This window comes from Thunnus albacares, chromosome 1, assembly GCF_914725855.1.
Source record: "Thunnus albacares chromosome 1, fThuAlb1.1, whole genome shotgun sequence".
Taxonomy (NCBI): Eukaryota; Metazoa; Chordata; class Actinopteri; order Scombriformes; family Scombridae; genus Thunnus; species Thunnus albacares.
In genome coordinates, this window is record NC_058106.1 from 30395673 (window position 1) to 30413019 (window position 17347).

The following is a 17347-nucleotide window of genomic DNA, read 5'->3' on the forward strand; positions in this document are numbered from 1 at the left end:
TTAATGTTACCAGTAGCAATCTATTATTTTGATCCAGTGTTACACACAACAAGCTTGAGCTAAAAACTGGCACAAATGTAAGATGGCACTATTGACCCAAACTGGGTCATTTTACTGGATAATTTACCTACATCACTCCTCTTTAGAATCAAAATTATACACAGGCAGGTTTGGTTAATAGTTTATTTGAAAAATTCATAATAAATAAAAATTGTGCATAAATATCAAAGACACATGTGACAGTGTCATACAGGCCGACTGGGACAAAAACAGTGATCATCTGAGGGAAATAAATTACTCAGAAAATGTTTACTCTTATAATATATTACATTATCAAAATAACATTTTTATTAAGCTGCTACTCAAACTCAAGAGCAAAACATTTTTCCTCCCTTATCATAACTGTCTCTTGTGTTTTGACATGTTATACGTGCGTATAATCACGCTGGTTTTAATTCTTCATCAACTTGACAGTACAATCCAACAGGCTGTTCACAAGAACTCGCACTATAAATATAAATACATTGTTTTACTTCCCCGCAGCTCTACAAACTCTTCATACCCCACATGTGTGGAAATCAGAGAAATTAGCACAAAAAAAAAAAAATCTCTCTATAAATATTTTTGCAATGTAGCTAACCTGCTACATTTGTAGCTTTTGTAGGAACAAGTTTCCTAAGAAACATTTAGATTCATTACATATTATGGTAATAAATATTTTGTTAAATTTCCATTGTATGTTTGTACAACCTATGCCCTGATTATCAGTTTACCGTCACATCTAACAGTAGTCATCACAGTGATGTCTGAAGGCCAAATATCACTATGAGTTTAGTGCAGACTGCAAGTTATGATCCACTTAAACATTTTATCAGCTCTTCTTAGCTCACAAAATAATTTATATCACCCATAATGCATTTTTTACACTCGTCTGTGCTCCTTTTGACCAGCTTGGATCCCTAAGCTGTGATTTTAGCAGCGGGCGCAGGCCTTGGATGATGCTGTCTTTGGATGTTTACAATGTTTCTTCTCTTGGCAGACTGGAGCAGAGAGGAGAGGTAGACTGAAGACGATGATGATAATCAAATTCAGCACCACGCAAAGCAGCGCTGCACCCACTGAATTGGCGAAGGTGACGGGTATGGAGTGTTTGAGGAGCCAGGGGCGTCGTGTCACCATGTCCTGCTCAATGGCCTTCATCTGGAAGTGGGTGCCGAGGACGCCGCACACATGGAAGAGTTGATGACTGTGACCTGCAGAGGGAGCAGTCGAGTCGTGTCTGAGCTCAGGCAGCACAGTGATATGTCACAGTAGAGAGAATAGTAAATTCAAATCTTCACTGCTGAGGAAATGATTCACATCGCCAACTGTTTTTAACAAAATGCAAAACTCTTGGTGGTTAAGCTTTAGCATCATTTCACAATGTTTAACGCAAATGAGAATAGATTTGTTTTTTATGTGTTAATCTGAACTCAGTGTTTCCTGCTGGTTGAGAATGAAATTTATTTGTGGCAGACTAAGATCTAAACAAAAACAGTTCCTTTCAATTGTTAAAAAATGTAGTCACACATTTTTATGTGAGTATCTTTCAGCTGTTTGACTTGTTCTGTTCAAAACCTAAAAGGTTTTCATTCCTTGCATGTCATAAGATTAGTGCTGCTCTATAATAGCTTAGTCTCTCTCTAACATACTATTCTCTGTCCGATGCTTTTCTTTGCTCTTCATTCTGTTCTTATTTTCACACTCAATTAGTCTGTTGATTATTTTTCGGCTAAATCATTTAGTCTATAAAATGAAAAAGAAAGAAAGAGAAAAAGTCCATAACAAATTCCAGACCCCAGTTGATGTTGTTAAATTGTTTTTTTTTACTCCAGCCAACAGTCCAAAACTCAAAGGTGATCACTTTACAATAATATAAAAGAGAAAAAAACAGGAACTTATCTCATTTGAAAAACTGAAATCTACAAATCTTTGGAATTTTTACTTGATAAATAACTTAAAATGATAAATTGACTATCAAAATTGTTGACAATTAATTTTCTTTCAGTTGATTAACTGACTAATGTGAATTTGAAATCATTATCACATAATAATTTACTTAATGTACAGGCTAGAACCCATTTAAAGAGATTAAGTGCTTTACACAATTAGAAAAGAAAACAATTACTTAAAAATGCAAACGTTGAGAAAATGGTCCAATGAATAGTAATTAAAAACACTGGAAATAACACAAGTTTAAAATTGGATCAAAAACAAAAGCATAATACAGAAATAGATACGTATCAGTGAACATGGTGAAATGTGCCAAATTAAAACTGAAATATCTTTCACAGTCGAAGCACTACTCACCTGTAGTCCAGAGTCTAAAGTGTGGGACAGTCAGTGTCTGGTTCAGCAGACCAAGCAATGCTTTACAAGCTAATGACAACAGTCAACAAAAGTACTTCTCAGATCAGTCTTACCTATGTAGTCAAAGCTGCCAGGTGCCAGTCGCTCAGGTAAATGTGTGGCAAACAGAAAGCCTGTGAGGAAAGCCAATGCGATGTGGTAGTAGTGGAGGATGTTGGTATCATTGTCTGTACAGCCCTCCCCTACACATAGGAACACCTGGAGAAACATCACACACAGAGCAGATTTATCATGTTACAGCACTGTCACAATTACTCACAAAACAGGAAACCACTTTTATCAAATTTATTAATGAGGCTTTTAATAAGCATCTGTCAGTGAGGCTGCTGGGTGGTTTGCCACATAAGACTGTGTCTGTAGTCCCAAAGATGAATGTATAAAATTTACCAAAAGCACAACATCCATTGCTTGGCAAAGCTTCTCTGCATAAATTAAGGTGAAAAAAAAACACATTTCTCAAGAGAAATGTTTAAATTAGAGAGATGCATCAAAGATAAGTGGCCAGATTTGATCCAAGGAAGTTGTGGTTTATGGTTGGTGCCTTAACCCATGAGCAACTGAGTATGTTGAGACTTTTGAAAAGGCCCAAATCATCACCAAATACATCCAAAAGAGAAGTCCAAACATATAGGTATCAGTTATTCACATAGCAATTGGCTATTGTTTTTGTAAACCTTTTAAAAGAAAAAATTTTCATTCATCCAACTTATGTGAGTCAGATCACCATCTTGGATAAAATTATTTATTTTTTTATGGTATAATAAAATGTTTTGAAGGTAGCTTTCATCTGCAGTTCTTGACTTTCAGGCACTTGTGATCTTATTCATGTTTAATGTTTGATATTCTTCTCTCCAGTTAAAAAGACTTTTTGCATGACAAGAAGAAACACTCAGTTTTTAGCTTGTTGTCACCTTAATGTGTCAAGTGCGTCAAACTCAAAAGCACAAGCTGTTCCCCCAGCAGATGTTTTGCTAATGAGCTTAACAGTTCTGCATCCAAAACAATATTTCCTATTGTTTTGGACTGACTTCTTAGCAATAAACTGTTAGTGTTTTAAATCTAGTATTTATATTCAGAAATTTAATTATCATGTAGCTACCATTTTACAACTATTTCAGGATAAAGAGTCCTTTATACATCAACTGTTTAGTTTTTTTTTTTTTAACTTTTTGTCTAATTGCCCACCGCATCCATCTCCTACTGACAGAAAAGTAAAAATTGTCACTTTAACAGGGCCAGATTCATATCACATATCATACCATAACTTGTATAACATTTACAAAGTGCATTTGACAAACTGAGCACCAGAGCCAATGATCGACCCGATTTTCATGTCTTCTGTTTAGCAAAAGGAGTTACAGCTAGATTTGTGTTTCAAAATCATGTTGATGATACAACAAATGTCAGGAAAACATTATTTTTTTTTATCACTACTAAGGTCATCTTAAACTATATACTCTATGCTCCAAACCCAGCACTTAATAAAACAATCCTTTACTAGTTGCTATCACACACACACACACAAACACACACACACAAACACACACACACACACTTCTATGTCCTTTTAGATGTGTCTTGCGTGAAAACACAGATGTGTGGCCCTACCCTGTAGAACAAAGGAATGTTGTCGAACAGGTAGGGGTAGGCAAATGCAACGACACGGAGAACTTTGCTGAACTTTGGACTCTGGCACTCAGGGAATCTGAAATAAAAGAGGAAGATATTTTAAGAAATGGCAAAAAATAATTATATTAATTGAATCTTTCTCATGGTTACACCTGTGGAGGAAGCTACATATTGTATGTGTACACTTCTTGCACCCCTTGTAATGTCATAAGAATATAGGAATGTGTTACTGTAATTTGATTAAATTGATTAAATCGATTAATTAATTTGATTGATTGATTAAATTTGTGACATATTGTGACATTTTCCAGATCAATTTTATGATCTTATGTAACCTGGCATCTGTTTTGAGTATCACATAAATGGTTTCCTTCACAGAAGCAACATTACATACAGAACAATTAACCATATTTGATTTTCACAGACTAAAGTCAACTTGTCAGGATGCTGTGAAACACGTTTTGCCACTGTTTTTGTCAGCCCCTTTAACCCGCCCTGCTGAAACTATGGTTAGAGTTAATCGCTGTTTAGGGTTGGTATCTGTAGTCACAGTCAGGTAACACCCAATTTTATTGAGCATTTGCTCTATGTTGAAATGTTACTGAACAATGAACAACTTTAGACAAAAGGAAAGAGCATATTTTAGCAAAGCATTGTCTTTACCTCTTTACGATGTCATGATTATATTGCAGAAATGGTAAGCCAAGCCTTAGCAATGGAGAGAGATGAGTTAAAGAACAATAATTAGATTGCTATATCAAGCCAACATTATATCAGTACATGAAGAGATAACAGCACTAACAATGTATTTAATGTTGTAAATACAGTAGGTGGATCAGTGTTTTATTGATGTGTTGTTTTTTTCATATCACATGACAAAGGTGCTCCAAACGTTACACCTTCTGAGATTTCTAGTTTTATTCCAAGAGAAACGTCTGGAGCACAGTGATTGATTTGAAGTCTTTAACAGTGCAAACAGACAAATGTTTCCACAATACTATGTCTTCATCACAGTGTTTGCATATTAATCACTGTGCTCCAGTCTTTTCTGTCTGAAGTTTGCTGTCTTTGACCTGAGAAGCACCTGATTCAGCTGCATATTGTTGGAAGATAAACAAACAAAACCTTCCTACTTAGAAAACCAGTCCTTTGATTGTGCTTTGTTTGCTAACCACTGTGATAAGGCTGTTTGGCAGGATTTATGTAACATATTACAATGCAATAAAGAAGTGACCATCCCAAATTTATCACATTATGACTGACCACTTTTAAATGCGTAACACATTTTCCTTATTCACAAGTTAAACTGTCATGTGAATGACACTGGCAATTGGGGAAAGTTGTGGATAAAACCAAAACTGGAGATTAAAGTAAAGAAAAGAATTTGAGGAAAGCTTACTCTAAAAAGGGTTTATTCTTTGATCTTTAATCTGCTAAAGTTTATCAGGTAACATGTAGAATATGCACATGCCAACATTTAGGATAAAGCATTTAGCATATTAGCTTATTATGCTAACATGCTAACATTAAGCCTCTGTTTGTACCTTATCATTTCAGTCAGGTGACAAAGATAAACATTTAAACATTTGTTTTTCTGAAAGATAAATTCCCAGCATTCTTTAAAAAAAACCCTCAGACGTTTTAGAAAACTATTCCCAGAATCCTCAAAGACGTTTTCTAACCATCTGGATGAAAAAATATTCTGTCTGCTTAGTACAGTAAAAAGATTTTTAACTTGTTTCCCAAGTTGCAACAGTATTTCCTATTTTACACTAAGATGGAAGTAAGAAATGACATATGTCCTTTCAATTTGTGCAACACAATTCAAAATTTAAAAACTTTATTATCAGTTGCATTTGATGTTACTTTAAATTATTTTACAGTCTACTTTTTACACAGTGATATGTTGCATGTATGTTTTACATACACTGTGTACAGTGATATGTTGTATGTATGTATGTTTTTCTTGTGTTGGAAAAAATGAGTATGGAGATATGTCATTTCATGTTAAAATCCTTGTTAACAGGCATTGAATGCATTTTCCATCCAGATGTTTTTTGAGGATTGTGTGGTACTGTGGTAAGTAAAACAACTTTCTGGGTTTTTTAAAGATCTCCAGGGATTTATCCCTGAAAAGAAAGAATACCTGGCTCTGTGTCTCCAAACTGGAGCTAGCTAATGCTATCATGTTATCATGCATGCAGTAGCATAGCACATAATATTTAGCATGGCAGCATGTTGTCATGCTAAATATGTTGCTCTTCTCTTTCAAAAAGACAACATTAAGACTTAGTGGGAGTTGTCTAAAAGTAAACTCTCTGACAATACCTGGAGTAGCAGGCCAGGGCGGTGCAGATGACCGTGTTGAACACAGCGATGGGGACGTAGAACTGGTGGAAGAGGCTGTTCCCCCACTTGTCCGGGAAAACATAAGCTGAATAGGTGATTGCTGACCCTGAAGGAGGACACATCAACAGTGTGTTATGTATATACTGTATATATATACACAAGTATCTGTGCACTCAAGTCTGAGAGATATGATATTTTATCCACCACTATTTACATACATCAAGAAGTCAGAATATATAACACAGACAACAGAGATCAATCAGGGCTGTCTTATTGGATAGAATTACATTGTGCACATGTTTGAGATGTATGACTCATTCATGCAGTATGCTGGAGTATCTCAGTCGCTGTGTCATGTTATTATCTAATTATAACCATGACATGCTGAACTGTTATCTCTAAAATGTTTACGTACAGACCCAGCATATTTGAAGACATTCTGACTCTTTTAATGTGAAGGGAATTTCATACATCGTGTAAGTCTTTCTCATACATCCCTTTCAAACCATATCTGGTTGAGTTACTTAAACAGTTGTTAAGTTACAGAAAATTCTGTAACAACATTGTGCACAAGGAGGGCTCAGTGCACAAAACATAAAACAACCAGTAAACCACACAGACCTACCTAGGCTGTAGAAACTGAGTGCGGCGTAGTCAAAAAAGAAGCAGATGTGGCGTGCCCTCGCTGACATGGTGCTAAAGGTGTGAGCACAGCTGGACGCCAGCGGATAAATGCAGCAGGAGAGAAGGAAAATCACTAGAGGCCAGGTGAAGGAGTCCTGCCATGCTGTCTGCATCAGCACCACCGTCACTAGTTTCCATAGGAAGTACCTGACAGGAGAAACGGGTTACATTACGTTGATTAGATCAGAGTGGATGCAGCAGTACCGACCTTTTTTTCACAGTAATGTTTTCAGCCTTGTAACAAGAACAGAGTGAAGTTGAGTCAACAAATAAAAAGGCTAACACAAGTGGATTCAGTTATAAGGAGCGTCTTTAGTCACACTTCTGTCACTAAGTTTTGAAGCCTGACCATCATATCAACAGTCAAGCTACCAACACCAAAAATAATACAAAGAAGAGGCTGTAAATGAGTATCTACATATACAGAGAAATGAAATATTAGGAAAAACTTGAATAAATGAGTAAACAAAGTAAATGCAGATGCTTCCATACAGGGCTCGAGGGGTCACTGAATGATTTTGTGAGTATAAAACTTGCCTCATTCCAGTTCAGGTCATTTGCATGTAAACCAGGGTCGCTTCTAACCTTCTGGGGGCCCTGAGCAGAGATTTTTCTCTCTGCAGCGCTCAACCTAGCTAATGTGAAGTTTAGAGTGGGTTTATCTCATCGTGTGTTGGAGCGAAAGTAACTGTGCGTGTAACTTATTTATCTATTTAAAAAGTTAATGTAACCACAACCACACAACCTCAGCAGCATCCCAAATACTCACACACGAAACCACTCCATCCTCTCTGATAGTGACAGTAGTGAACACACAGCAACATAACCAAAACAAAGCAGGTATTTCTTTTAACAAAATGTTATCATCCATACCTGAGGTGGATAGAGAAGCCAGACACTGTACAGTAGACCTGTTGTTACTTTATAAGCAAGAAACAAGTTCTTATTGGGCAGTAAAAGTAGTCAAAAATAACACAAGGTTAAAGGTATGCAATAACTGAAAACACCTCAGTACTGAGTCATTTCTGGCATGACGTTAAAAAACAAGCACATAGCTGTAGAGTCTCAACCAACCAGTTTCTCTCTCTACAATGCTCATCAGTACTCAGTACTGTCCGTCGCACACTGTAGCAGTATTCTGGGATATTTACATGTGAAATAATTAAGGATAATCTGAACATTAACTTTACATTTGTACATCATAAATGTGGGCGCAAGTACAGTGTAAACAAACTTTTCCTACAGAAATACTTACAGCATGTAAAACCACAACTTTTTTTTGCCATTTTTGCATTTCTATTTGTTTACAGATTAAAGAAGCCGGGTGAGCTGTTTTGCCTTGTTTCCAGTCTTTACGTTAAGCTAAGCTAATCATCTCCCAACTCCAACTCCATACTTGACATAAAGATATGACAGTGGTATCAATATAATAAAAAGCAAGAAAGCATATTCCCCAAAATATGAGACTATTACTTGATGAGCAACACTACAAAATTGCATAAACCTCCTTTCTAATGTCTCTGGCAGACCTCAACAGAATAGCAACACTGTGATAGATATTTTATATCTTTTTTCCCACTTTATGATAACTGACACAAAGACATCGAATGAGCTATTTAAAAAGGTATCATAGAGAACTTTTTGCCTTACTTTGGATGTTTAAGATCATGGTATTTAAAGGGCACAAACAGGGCTTGCTTTTCCTGTCAGAATCCAGAGCAGGCTGAGATGTTCATGATAAAGTAACATGTACATTATTGAATCAAGCATTTGTCAGCAACTGTCTGTTGCGTAATAGCTAACAGTTCTTTTCAAAAAGCTTTATCTTATCAGGAGGTTCGCCTTGTGTATCGTGGCCACGTCTCGGTGCACCTCATTAACAAATCAACATTATTTGTGCTTTTCCCCGTCACTGAGCAGTTAACTAATTGTGGCAACTCATATCAAAGCCTTAAGCACAGATCTGCTCATTAGTGACTGGCCTGTAGCTGTATGCCGAGCCCCATGACACCTAACACCCATGTGACCTTAGTATATTCTCCCCTCCCACACATACATACAAACACACACTGTCTTTCTCCCTGGACCCTGCAGTCAAAGCAACTGCCATCTCAGCAGGGAGGAAGTGCAACATGACTAGTGGGAGCAGTAACCGCCGTAGTAACTCTGAAATCCAAAATATGCTCACATGAACACACTCATCATGCCCACTGACAATATAATTGCATCAGGAGTCAGTTACAGAGCCGCCACAAGTCTCGGATAGATTTAATCTTTATATGCTGTAATGAGGTGATTTCAAACAAACAGAGAAAAGACGCTACGCTGCTGAGGAGTCGAAATGTTGCTGCTATGCTGCTTCAGTTAGAATCATAGACTGTATATGAAGATCTAAATATAACATAAAGATATCTTTGTATAAAGTCTATAGTTAGAATGAACATACTGTGTTAAAATGTGCGGTCGACAGATATGCAAATCATCCTTATTCTATCTTTCTGTCTCTCACTTCTTATCTGTCTTTGCCTCTCGTTTCCTCTCTTTCAGCTTCTCAGTCTCTCTGTATGCATCTAGAGGTGTTGCTTGAGTCCCTTTATACACTGTAAAAATGTGTAAAAAATAAATAAAAGCAACAAGGTGAAAAGTCTTTTTGAGTTTATTCAGTTTCAGGGCCGTCTAGTTGTGTCAACTCATTTAAAGGAGTCATACTGTTTAATTGAACTGAATTACTGAATTGAATTGAATTTGTTAGGTTTATCAGACTAAAAGTTACTATTTACATGAATTATTTTGTTTAGATGAATTCAAAGTTTTACAGTAGACAAAGTGTTATGTAATGATTTCCAGTTTGCAAAACATTTTCATATTTGATCCCCCCCATGCACGACACTGCCTAATCACTACGCTGAATTTTAAGCAGCCACATCCATTGTATTCTACAGAATAAGCTCTAAATTCAGAAAGGTTCCTGCATATCATGAGACTGTGGTAGGCAAATAGCGGCCCGTGGTCCAAATCGGGCCCTCCAGCAAAAGTATTTGGCCCCCTGATGAAAGCTGAAGATTTTGACTTTCATAGTTTATATCAAAACTTTTACATTTTTAAAATCTACTGTAGATAACAAAATGAATACAACGCTCCTATGAATTACAATAACTGTATATAACCTTGCTACATGTAATACTGCCCCAACACAAGGCGAGGCATTAAAACCATGGTTGTGCTATATTATTTGAACTGTGCATGTGGCTGAAATGAAGTCTAATAAACCTACCAGAAATTAAAGTTAAATGTTTTAATTCCAACACTGTTTTAATTCCACAACTTTAGCAACCATCACAGATTTGTTCTTCACAAACACAAAAGGTTGGTAGTCGAACAGAAATGGTATGTCAACGCCATTTTTGCCTCCTCGGATACAGTCCTTAACAGTGTTATAAATCAACTCTGTTCTTAAATGAATTAAAAGAAATAAACAAAACATACAGACCTGAGTTTACACTGAACTGGTTAATGGCCCCCAAATAAAAGTTCTACAAAAACTGTTCCATAGTTAAACCTGATTCCTGCCATAAGGTCTTACAGGTATGTAGGATTAAAAACTCTTGACGTGAAGAGAAAACCAAACAATCCCGCAAACCGTCCATCACTTGAACTCACCTTAATAACACAACATTATAAAGGTCTATATTGTTAAAGTCTGAAATGATCAACAGAACTTTCTGACTTTGTAATGAATCACAGCTATAGATTATAAATTAAGCTTTTGTTAAAGTAGGAGACTAGGTTGGTTTGTCACCTGAAATTTTTACTTTGCTGATCGCTTTTCTAATTCTGAACATCCTCGTAACACCAAAGAATATAAATTTACTTCTTTTTTTTTTACAATGTGTGCAACAAAGTTAAGTAAATGTATTAAAAAACTGCATGAAGCATAAATAAACTGTACAAATGCGACTGAACCACAGGGGTCCTGTTAAGCTTCAGGCTTGTCAAACATGAAAGGCCACTGACAGAGCAGCATTGTGAGACTGCAGGAGGTCTAGTTGACCCGCATGGTTGCTGGGATGTACGACTTCCAAACAAACCTGTCTGTACTGTATGTGCAATCCTTCTCATGTTACTCAAGTCAATCCGAGCTGATACTGATAAATCACAGTATCCACAACGGCTATATTATAATGTAAAAGCCACTGCTCTGCTGATATTTATTTAGTAATTGGAAAGTGCATCCATGGTAATAAATATAGACAGAGTTTAGTCAATTAGTCAATAATGTGCCATAACTGATATTATAAATCATCTCTCTTAATGTGATACTAGAGAAAGACTTCAGAAAATCAGTTTCCAAAACCACACAATGAAATTATATAAGAAAATTCTGGATTACTCTCTAAGCTGCAAGCTTTACAAGCTGTACAATATTCCTTTTAACATGGACAAGGAATGCTTCCTGGTTATCTTGAACACAGCACCTCTGTTACAATTCAGAAAATTCTTCATTTGGGATGCAGAATTCAAAAATAACGAGAGATTTTGCAAGTTTCAAACTGTAGGGAGTGAATTATGGTGGGTAAGATTAGAACTGTTTCCCTCATAAGAGGAAATAAACTCATGAGCTCATGATCAGCAGTGTTTACCAAACCACGCTAACATAAATCATCGTTCCTGTCAAAACTGTGCTCAGATGCCCTCGGTTGTGATTCCTTACATTTTTTCAATCTAGAAAACAATCTACCAGCAGACACACATTTAGGAATCTTAAAATTGTGATGCATTGCAGGTGTGCTGTAAAAAACATGTTTGTTTGTCAGCTGTACCAGGTCGGTAGAAAGTGAGTCCAGATATTTAGCGTCTCATTGGTCAGCTGGAAGAGGCTCAGGATGCAGTCAGTGGCTGAGCTGCGGGGGTGGCGGTAGCCCGAGATGATGCTATCCTCATGAAAAACCTTGAGGGAGAAAACTTCTGGTTAGTCCAGTTGTCAGGTTGAATACTCAGTGAAATCCATTATTTCTCCTACACTAGAGGCAGAAGGAGTGTCTCAAAAGTGTTTTGAACAATGTGTAACAAGTAAAAAAAAGACTTAATATCTCTGTATAAAATGTCATCTAGCAGGTACATTGTTGTTTAGGATCCTTTTAACTTGTTGTGTAAAGTGTCTTTAAATAAGTGTCTGTAAATAAAATGTATTATTATTAAAGTGTTCATTTAAGACAGGGATTCCCAAGCTGGAAGGTTGGGACACCCTGAGTCATCACAGGAAATATCTGACAGGGTCACAAGATAATTACAGGTATCAGAAAGAAGAACAGATATTTCAGTTCAACTTTTTTTTATGAAATAGTTGATACTTTCAACTATGCAGGCCTCTAAAACACCTTAAAATGAAACAATCTGAGATAGAAAGTCACTCACTGGTCAAACTACTTATACAATAAGCTACACTGAGACAATAACAAGCCTACTTGTGATTTGTGGACCACTATTTCTGAATGTGTCATTACATTACATTAATAAATCCTTCTTCAACCAAAGTGACTTTAAATAAACACATTCAAACTCAACTGAAGCAAAGGCTAGATGTCCAAACATTTGCATCATGTGCAAACAAACAAGTTTAATTCAGGGTTTTTCAGTCTGAGCAATGCACTCAGAAGTATAACTTAGAAATCAATCATGTTTAATGTTATATAGTGAGATAAGAAAGGTGTAAATAAGGATGGGTGTGACTCTGGAGGTATGACTTTTGGCTTTCTTCCAAATAATCAGGGACACTTCGAATTTCCTACCAAACTTCACCCTCTAAATTGACTCCAGTTCAGTCTGACTGTGTGAAACTGAAATGTCCTAAAAGTCCATTAAAGATACAGTGAAGCTGAACTTACTTTGGGCACTTGATTGATGGTGAAGACTCGTGGTAATTTGATGAGGCTGAGCATGACTACTGCAAGGTGCTGCTGCTGCTGCTGCGGTCTTCAGTGAGCTGAACTGAGGCCGCCGGCTGGGTGTGCCTCTGCCTTTTAAGGTTTGTGTTGCCATGCCGTCTCGAAAGTTCCTCCCCTTCATTCCCTCCCTCTTCAAACCCAGCGAGAATATCCAGTATACCTGTGCCACTCCTCCTCCTCCTCCTCCTTCCATTCACAGGTGTATACTCAAAGGTACACACACACACAAACACACAACTGCTGCTTCACCACAAGAAATCAGTTAAATACTGCGCTGTAATGGAAGACAAGTTTTGCCAGATTAGACCAAAATCATGGCTCCTCAATCAAGACATCTTGATATTACTGTTCACAAAACACTGCTCTCCTTTTTGTAATTGCATCACACTGTCACAAACAGATGACAATCAAGCCAGTAAGGCAGGTTTCAGTGAAAAAAATCTGCCTTAAAACACAAAAGAACAGTTGTGATTGACATCAATGGTCTGCAACTTTAACTGATATATTTTTTTGCCATTTTCCTGCAAGAAACTGAGAGTGAGTTCAGTAGTTCAGCTCAGCCCAGCACTGAACATACAAGTGCAATCTAAGTTTCAGATAGTCTAGATAAGGTCGATATCATGAATGAAGGGTGTGAGTCGCACCGACAGGAAAGTCAACAGAGTTCCTTTCATGCCACTTTCTTGCTCGTCTCCTGGTGAACTGACATGTCACCATCTGCCCTCAGACCGACAGCAGCCGTCACACCCAGCAAAGGCGGCCAAGCCCAGCCCAGCCCAGCCAGAGCTCCCCGGGCCTGTTATCTTGTTCAAACTGTGAAGCAATGAAAGCAAACACGTCTCACTGCCACCGCAGAATTAAGAAGTGGAAAGTAGGAGATTTTATTTGTGGTTTGTTTGACAGTTTGCTCGCGTTAATAAAGAAAACAAGAATTACATTTTGTTGGTGTGATATATTTTCACTTTGGAGGATATAAGGGCTCTTTTGCTTTATGGTAATCAATAATCTGTAACAAAATGTCATGTTTACTTAGGTTTAAACAAGAAAACTGAGTTAATGCTTTATCTCAAAAGCTTGATGGCAAACCCAAATCTTTCAGGTTTTAATGCCTAATCCAGTATATTTAGATCCGTTTCCAGGTCCTTCTGAATTATTCAATACCAAGCACCAAGTGCGCACATATGACTATCACTGTGTTCCTTTAAACTGTTGTAAGCTGCAATCACAACAGCTCAGTGCGATGAACTAATGGACATACCACAGTGAAACACCTTGGGATCTAATTCTACTTTCTCTCAGAGGGGCAGAGCTGCAGTCATAGCCAGAGCAACACAGCAGGTTTAAGGGGAGAAAACAAAAGGAACAACAGGATTTGCATTTCTGAGTGGAAGGCAGTTTGATTTGGCTGCAAGTCAGAACTGTTAATATGAGTTAATATGTTAGTCATCAACACTTGTGGAAAAAGAGTACACAAAGCCCAGGGTTAAGCTCCAAGAGAGTGAGAGGATAAAGAAAACAAGGTCAAATGACAACAACAAAGTTATTTGTAGGCAGTGGCGTAGGCAGAAATTATATTTTGGGTGGAACAGTATAAAAGTGGGAGGGCCATCTTTTCCAAGAAAAACTGACTTATGAAAAGTTAGAAGAAGAAAAATAGACAAACTGTAAACCTTCGCAATGTTCTGCATCACAAAGGCAATAACAGCAAAACATTGCCCATCCAACATGCTCAAGCAACAGAGCATCAGACTATAAAGGCAACACACCAGTAGTAGTACGCATCGGCTCTACAGCACGCGACATTGTTAAATAACTATTTCATTGCACAAACTAAACATAAACCCAGACAGCAGGGGTGTTACCGTAGACAGAAATCTAACACATGCCTCTAGCATTCATTATAGCCTACACCCATTGTTGCTTCAGTATCGGGCAGCTCACGATAACACAAATCACTACATTTTACAGAAAACTGCGTCCTTACACTCTGTTCTCTAATCAAGAAAACTGTCCATACCACTGTCATGACAACAACCTTGATTTTGGTTGAACCCAGAGCCGCGAGAACATGATTTCATCTGGAGGTGCGGGGGTGCTGACTATTAAAACACCCCTCCAGAAAAATGTTTGAGATTATTAAATCATTGCATCGATCCCATCGCAGCAGAAACGATGAGTGTGTCTTCCCATTGAGAGAGACGCTGTGCGCATTTACGCACGAAGCACAGCAGCGTAACTTCATTGATTATTTAAATCTCGACAGGATCGGTCAGGATCTAATGTTAATTAATGTTCTGTATTCTTCTACACATCCAAAATGGCACACACACAGTCCAGAATCATACAGTGAAATTGTTTGGAGTAAAGCAGCCGACCTGATAAATCCTGAACTCCATCAGAGCTGTCGAATAATATTTCAGAAGCTAAAAGTTTTATTATGTCCCCCCTGAAGAGTTTCCTCTATCCTGTCAAACTGATAACAGTTTTTAGTAGTCAGGCTGTTGGAGACGTTTCTAATGTGTTGACCGGGTCCAGGAGACGCGCGTCTCACGCCTATTTTTGCAGGACCGGCTCGCAGACGACAGAACAAAATACTTATTGCAACACAAAGGGGCCTACAGGTTGGCAGCCACCAGGAGGCTGCTGTTTTAATCAAACTACAAATTCAACACACACGGCAAGTCAGCAATAAATCAAGTTTAGCTATATTTATTTATTTACTTATATATATATATATATATATATATATATATATATATATATATATATATATATATATATATATATATTTATTCTTACAAAATGTGTTTTGATCAAACTTGCCTGGGTGTGCCACTTCCGCTGTTTGTAGGAATATGGTGAAAAAGAAAACAACACTAGTACCACAATTAGAGGGAAATCACACTTAGTTATCAGCTGAGTGAGAATGAGTCGGTACATGTTTTCAGTTTTCATTTATACTTATCACACTTCCTTTAAAGAAAAACTTCAAGTCCTGTTATGAATTAAATGTGTTTTTCTTCTTGTTCCTTCAGTTGGATGTTTGAGCTTCACTGTACAGAATGATGTAAGTTTGTTTTCACATTCATCTGCTGAAGCTGGAAAGTCTCTGTGTTCACATTGAATGTTTTAGGTTTTTTTAACAAAAATATATATATATATTTTTTGGGGGCATTACATGCCTTTATTGGAGACAGTTGAGATATGACAGGAAACTAGGAGAAAGAGCGTCAACAAAGATCTGCTGCCAAAATCAAACTGCAAACGTTGTGATTAAGTGGCATGTGTTAACGTGTACCTATGATCATGATTTATGACACAACAAACATTTTGGAGCCAATTAGGACAACATCTTGAATCCAGCAGTTAAAGGGGAAGGTTCATGATTTCACAAGTCGGTCCTAAAACAACAGTCATATGCCCCAATGGACATTGAAACAGGTTTTTCTCACCATAATCATTCCTCCTGTTCATACTGGCCATTAGAAGATCCCTTCATATTGCGCTTACAATGGAAGCGATCCTTAATCAGGCTGAAAAGCAGAGTTTCACTGCCCTCTCTGGTTGAAAGTTTTAAGTCTGTTTCACCTCTGACCTCTCCCAGCATGACATCAATACTGGTTGTAGTCAGCAAGCTTTGTTGTACCTGTGTTATCTAGTTGTTTTTCCTTTTAAATACTTACAAGTTTAACATCTAACAGCTTAAAACTAAGACTGACATTATAGAAGTGAGAGTAGTACATGAACTATTGTAACACCAAACTACTCCACAGTATATTATTTGTGGGTAATGATAATATTCTTTTTTCTTTAGCTCACTGCCCTTCTATTCAGAACACCAAAGGAGTTGTAGATAAGCTTTTATTAACTTTATGTACTTTTTACAACACTTTTTATGTCCGGACTCTTCTTCTACTTCTACACTTTTTTACTTTTTCTTCAATTCCTCACCAACAGCAACCCATTTTCTGTCTTACACTAAAAAATACTTTATGTAATTACAATTTAGAAGCAGCGGCTCCTCCTTTTCATATCCTCGGCTACATTTCAGAGGGACATATTGTACTTTTTACTCCACTGGTTGTAGTTATCTGTTACTGGTCCCCAGTGAAATCTGTTCACAGTGAAGTCAGCTCATTTTCCAAAGTGACCAAGACTTTTTTTCATTTTTCAGTGCTGTGAACGCTACAAATGTAATTTAGCTGAACTCTACTTTATTGGAGAGAAAGCTTAAGTGTCAGTGGCGAATAAAAAGTATCTCAGATACTCAGCAAATTAAACTAAAACAACCTACATGGCTGCTTACCACTACAGGTAAGTGAGGAAAATAT

The 17347-nt window shown here is 37.2% G+C and overlaps 1 protein-coding gene across 2 annotated transcripts; it reads right to left on the reverse strand.

Moving 5' to 3' along the window:
• Nucleotides 1-169: 169 nt before the first annotated feature.
• Nucleotides 170-14117, reverse strand: paqr5b (progestin and adipoQ receptor family member Vb). 2 transcript variants are annotated; one of them, XM_044354521.1, is made up of 8 exons: nt 12957-14117; nt 11892-12019; nt 7013-7218; nt 6367-6493; nt 4702-4746; nt 4018-4114; nt 2463-2607; nt 170-1253 (listed from the first exon to the last, which is right to left on the reverse strand). In XM_044354521.1, the coding sequence occupies exons 1-8, from the start codon at nt 13008-13010 to the stop codon at nt 973-975; spliced, it is 1083 nt and encodes a 360-aa protein (XP_044210456.1). In that variant the 5' UTR covers nt 13011-14117; the 3' UTR covers nt 170-972. The 2 variants fall into 2 exon arrangements, with proteins under 2 accessions (XP_044210456.1, XP_044210463.1); XM_044354528.1 differs by lacking the exon at nt 4702-4746.
• Between the last annotated feature and the right edge of the window lie 3230 nt (nt 14118-17347).

What these genes read in the sequence shown, in the direction of transcription:
- paqr5b (XM_044354521.1), bottom strand. Translation starts at nt 13,010, where the DNA reads ATGCTCAGCCTCATCAAATTACCACGAGTCTTCACCATCAATCAAGTG. An exon ending in ACTCACTTTCTACCGACCTG is followed by an intron (nt 7,219 to 11,891) that starts GTACAGCTGACA and finishes TTCTCCTGTCAG; the next exon opens with GTACTTCCTATGGAAACTAG. An exon ending in ACTCAGTTTCTACAGCCTAG is followed by an intron (nt 6,494 to 7,012) that starts GTAGGTCTGTGT and finishes GTCCTCCTTCAG; the next exon opens with GGTCAGCAATCACCTATTCA.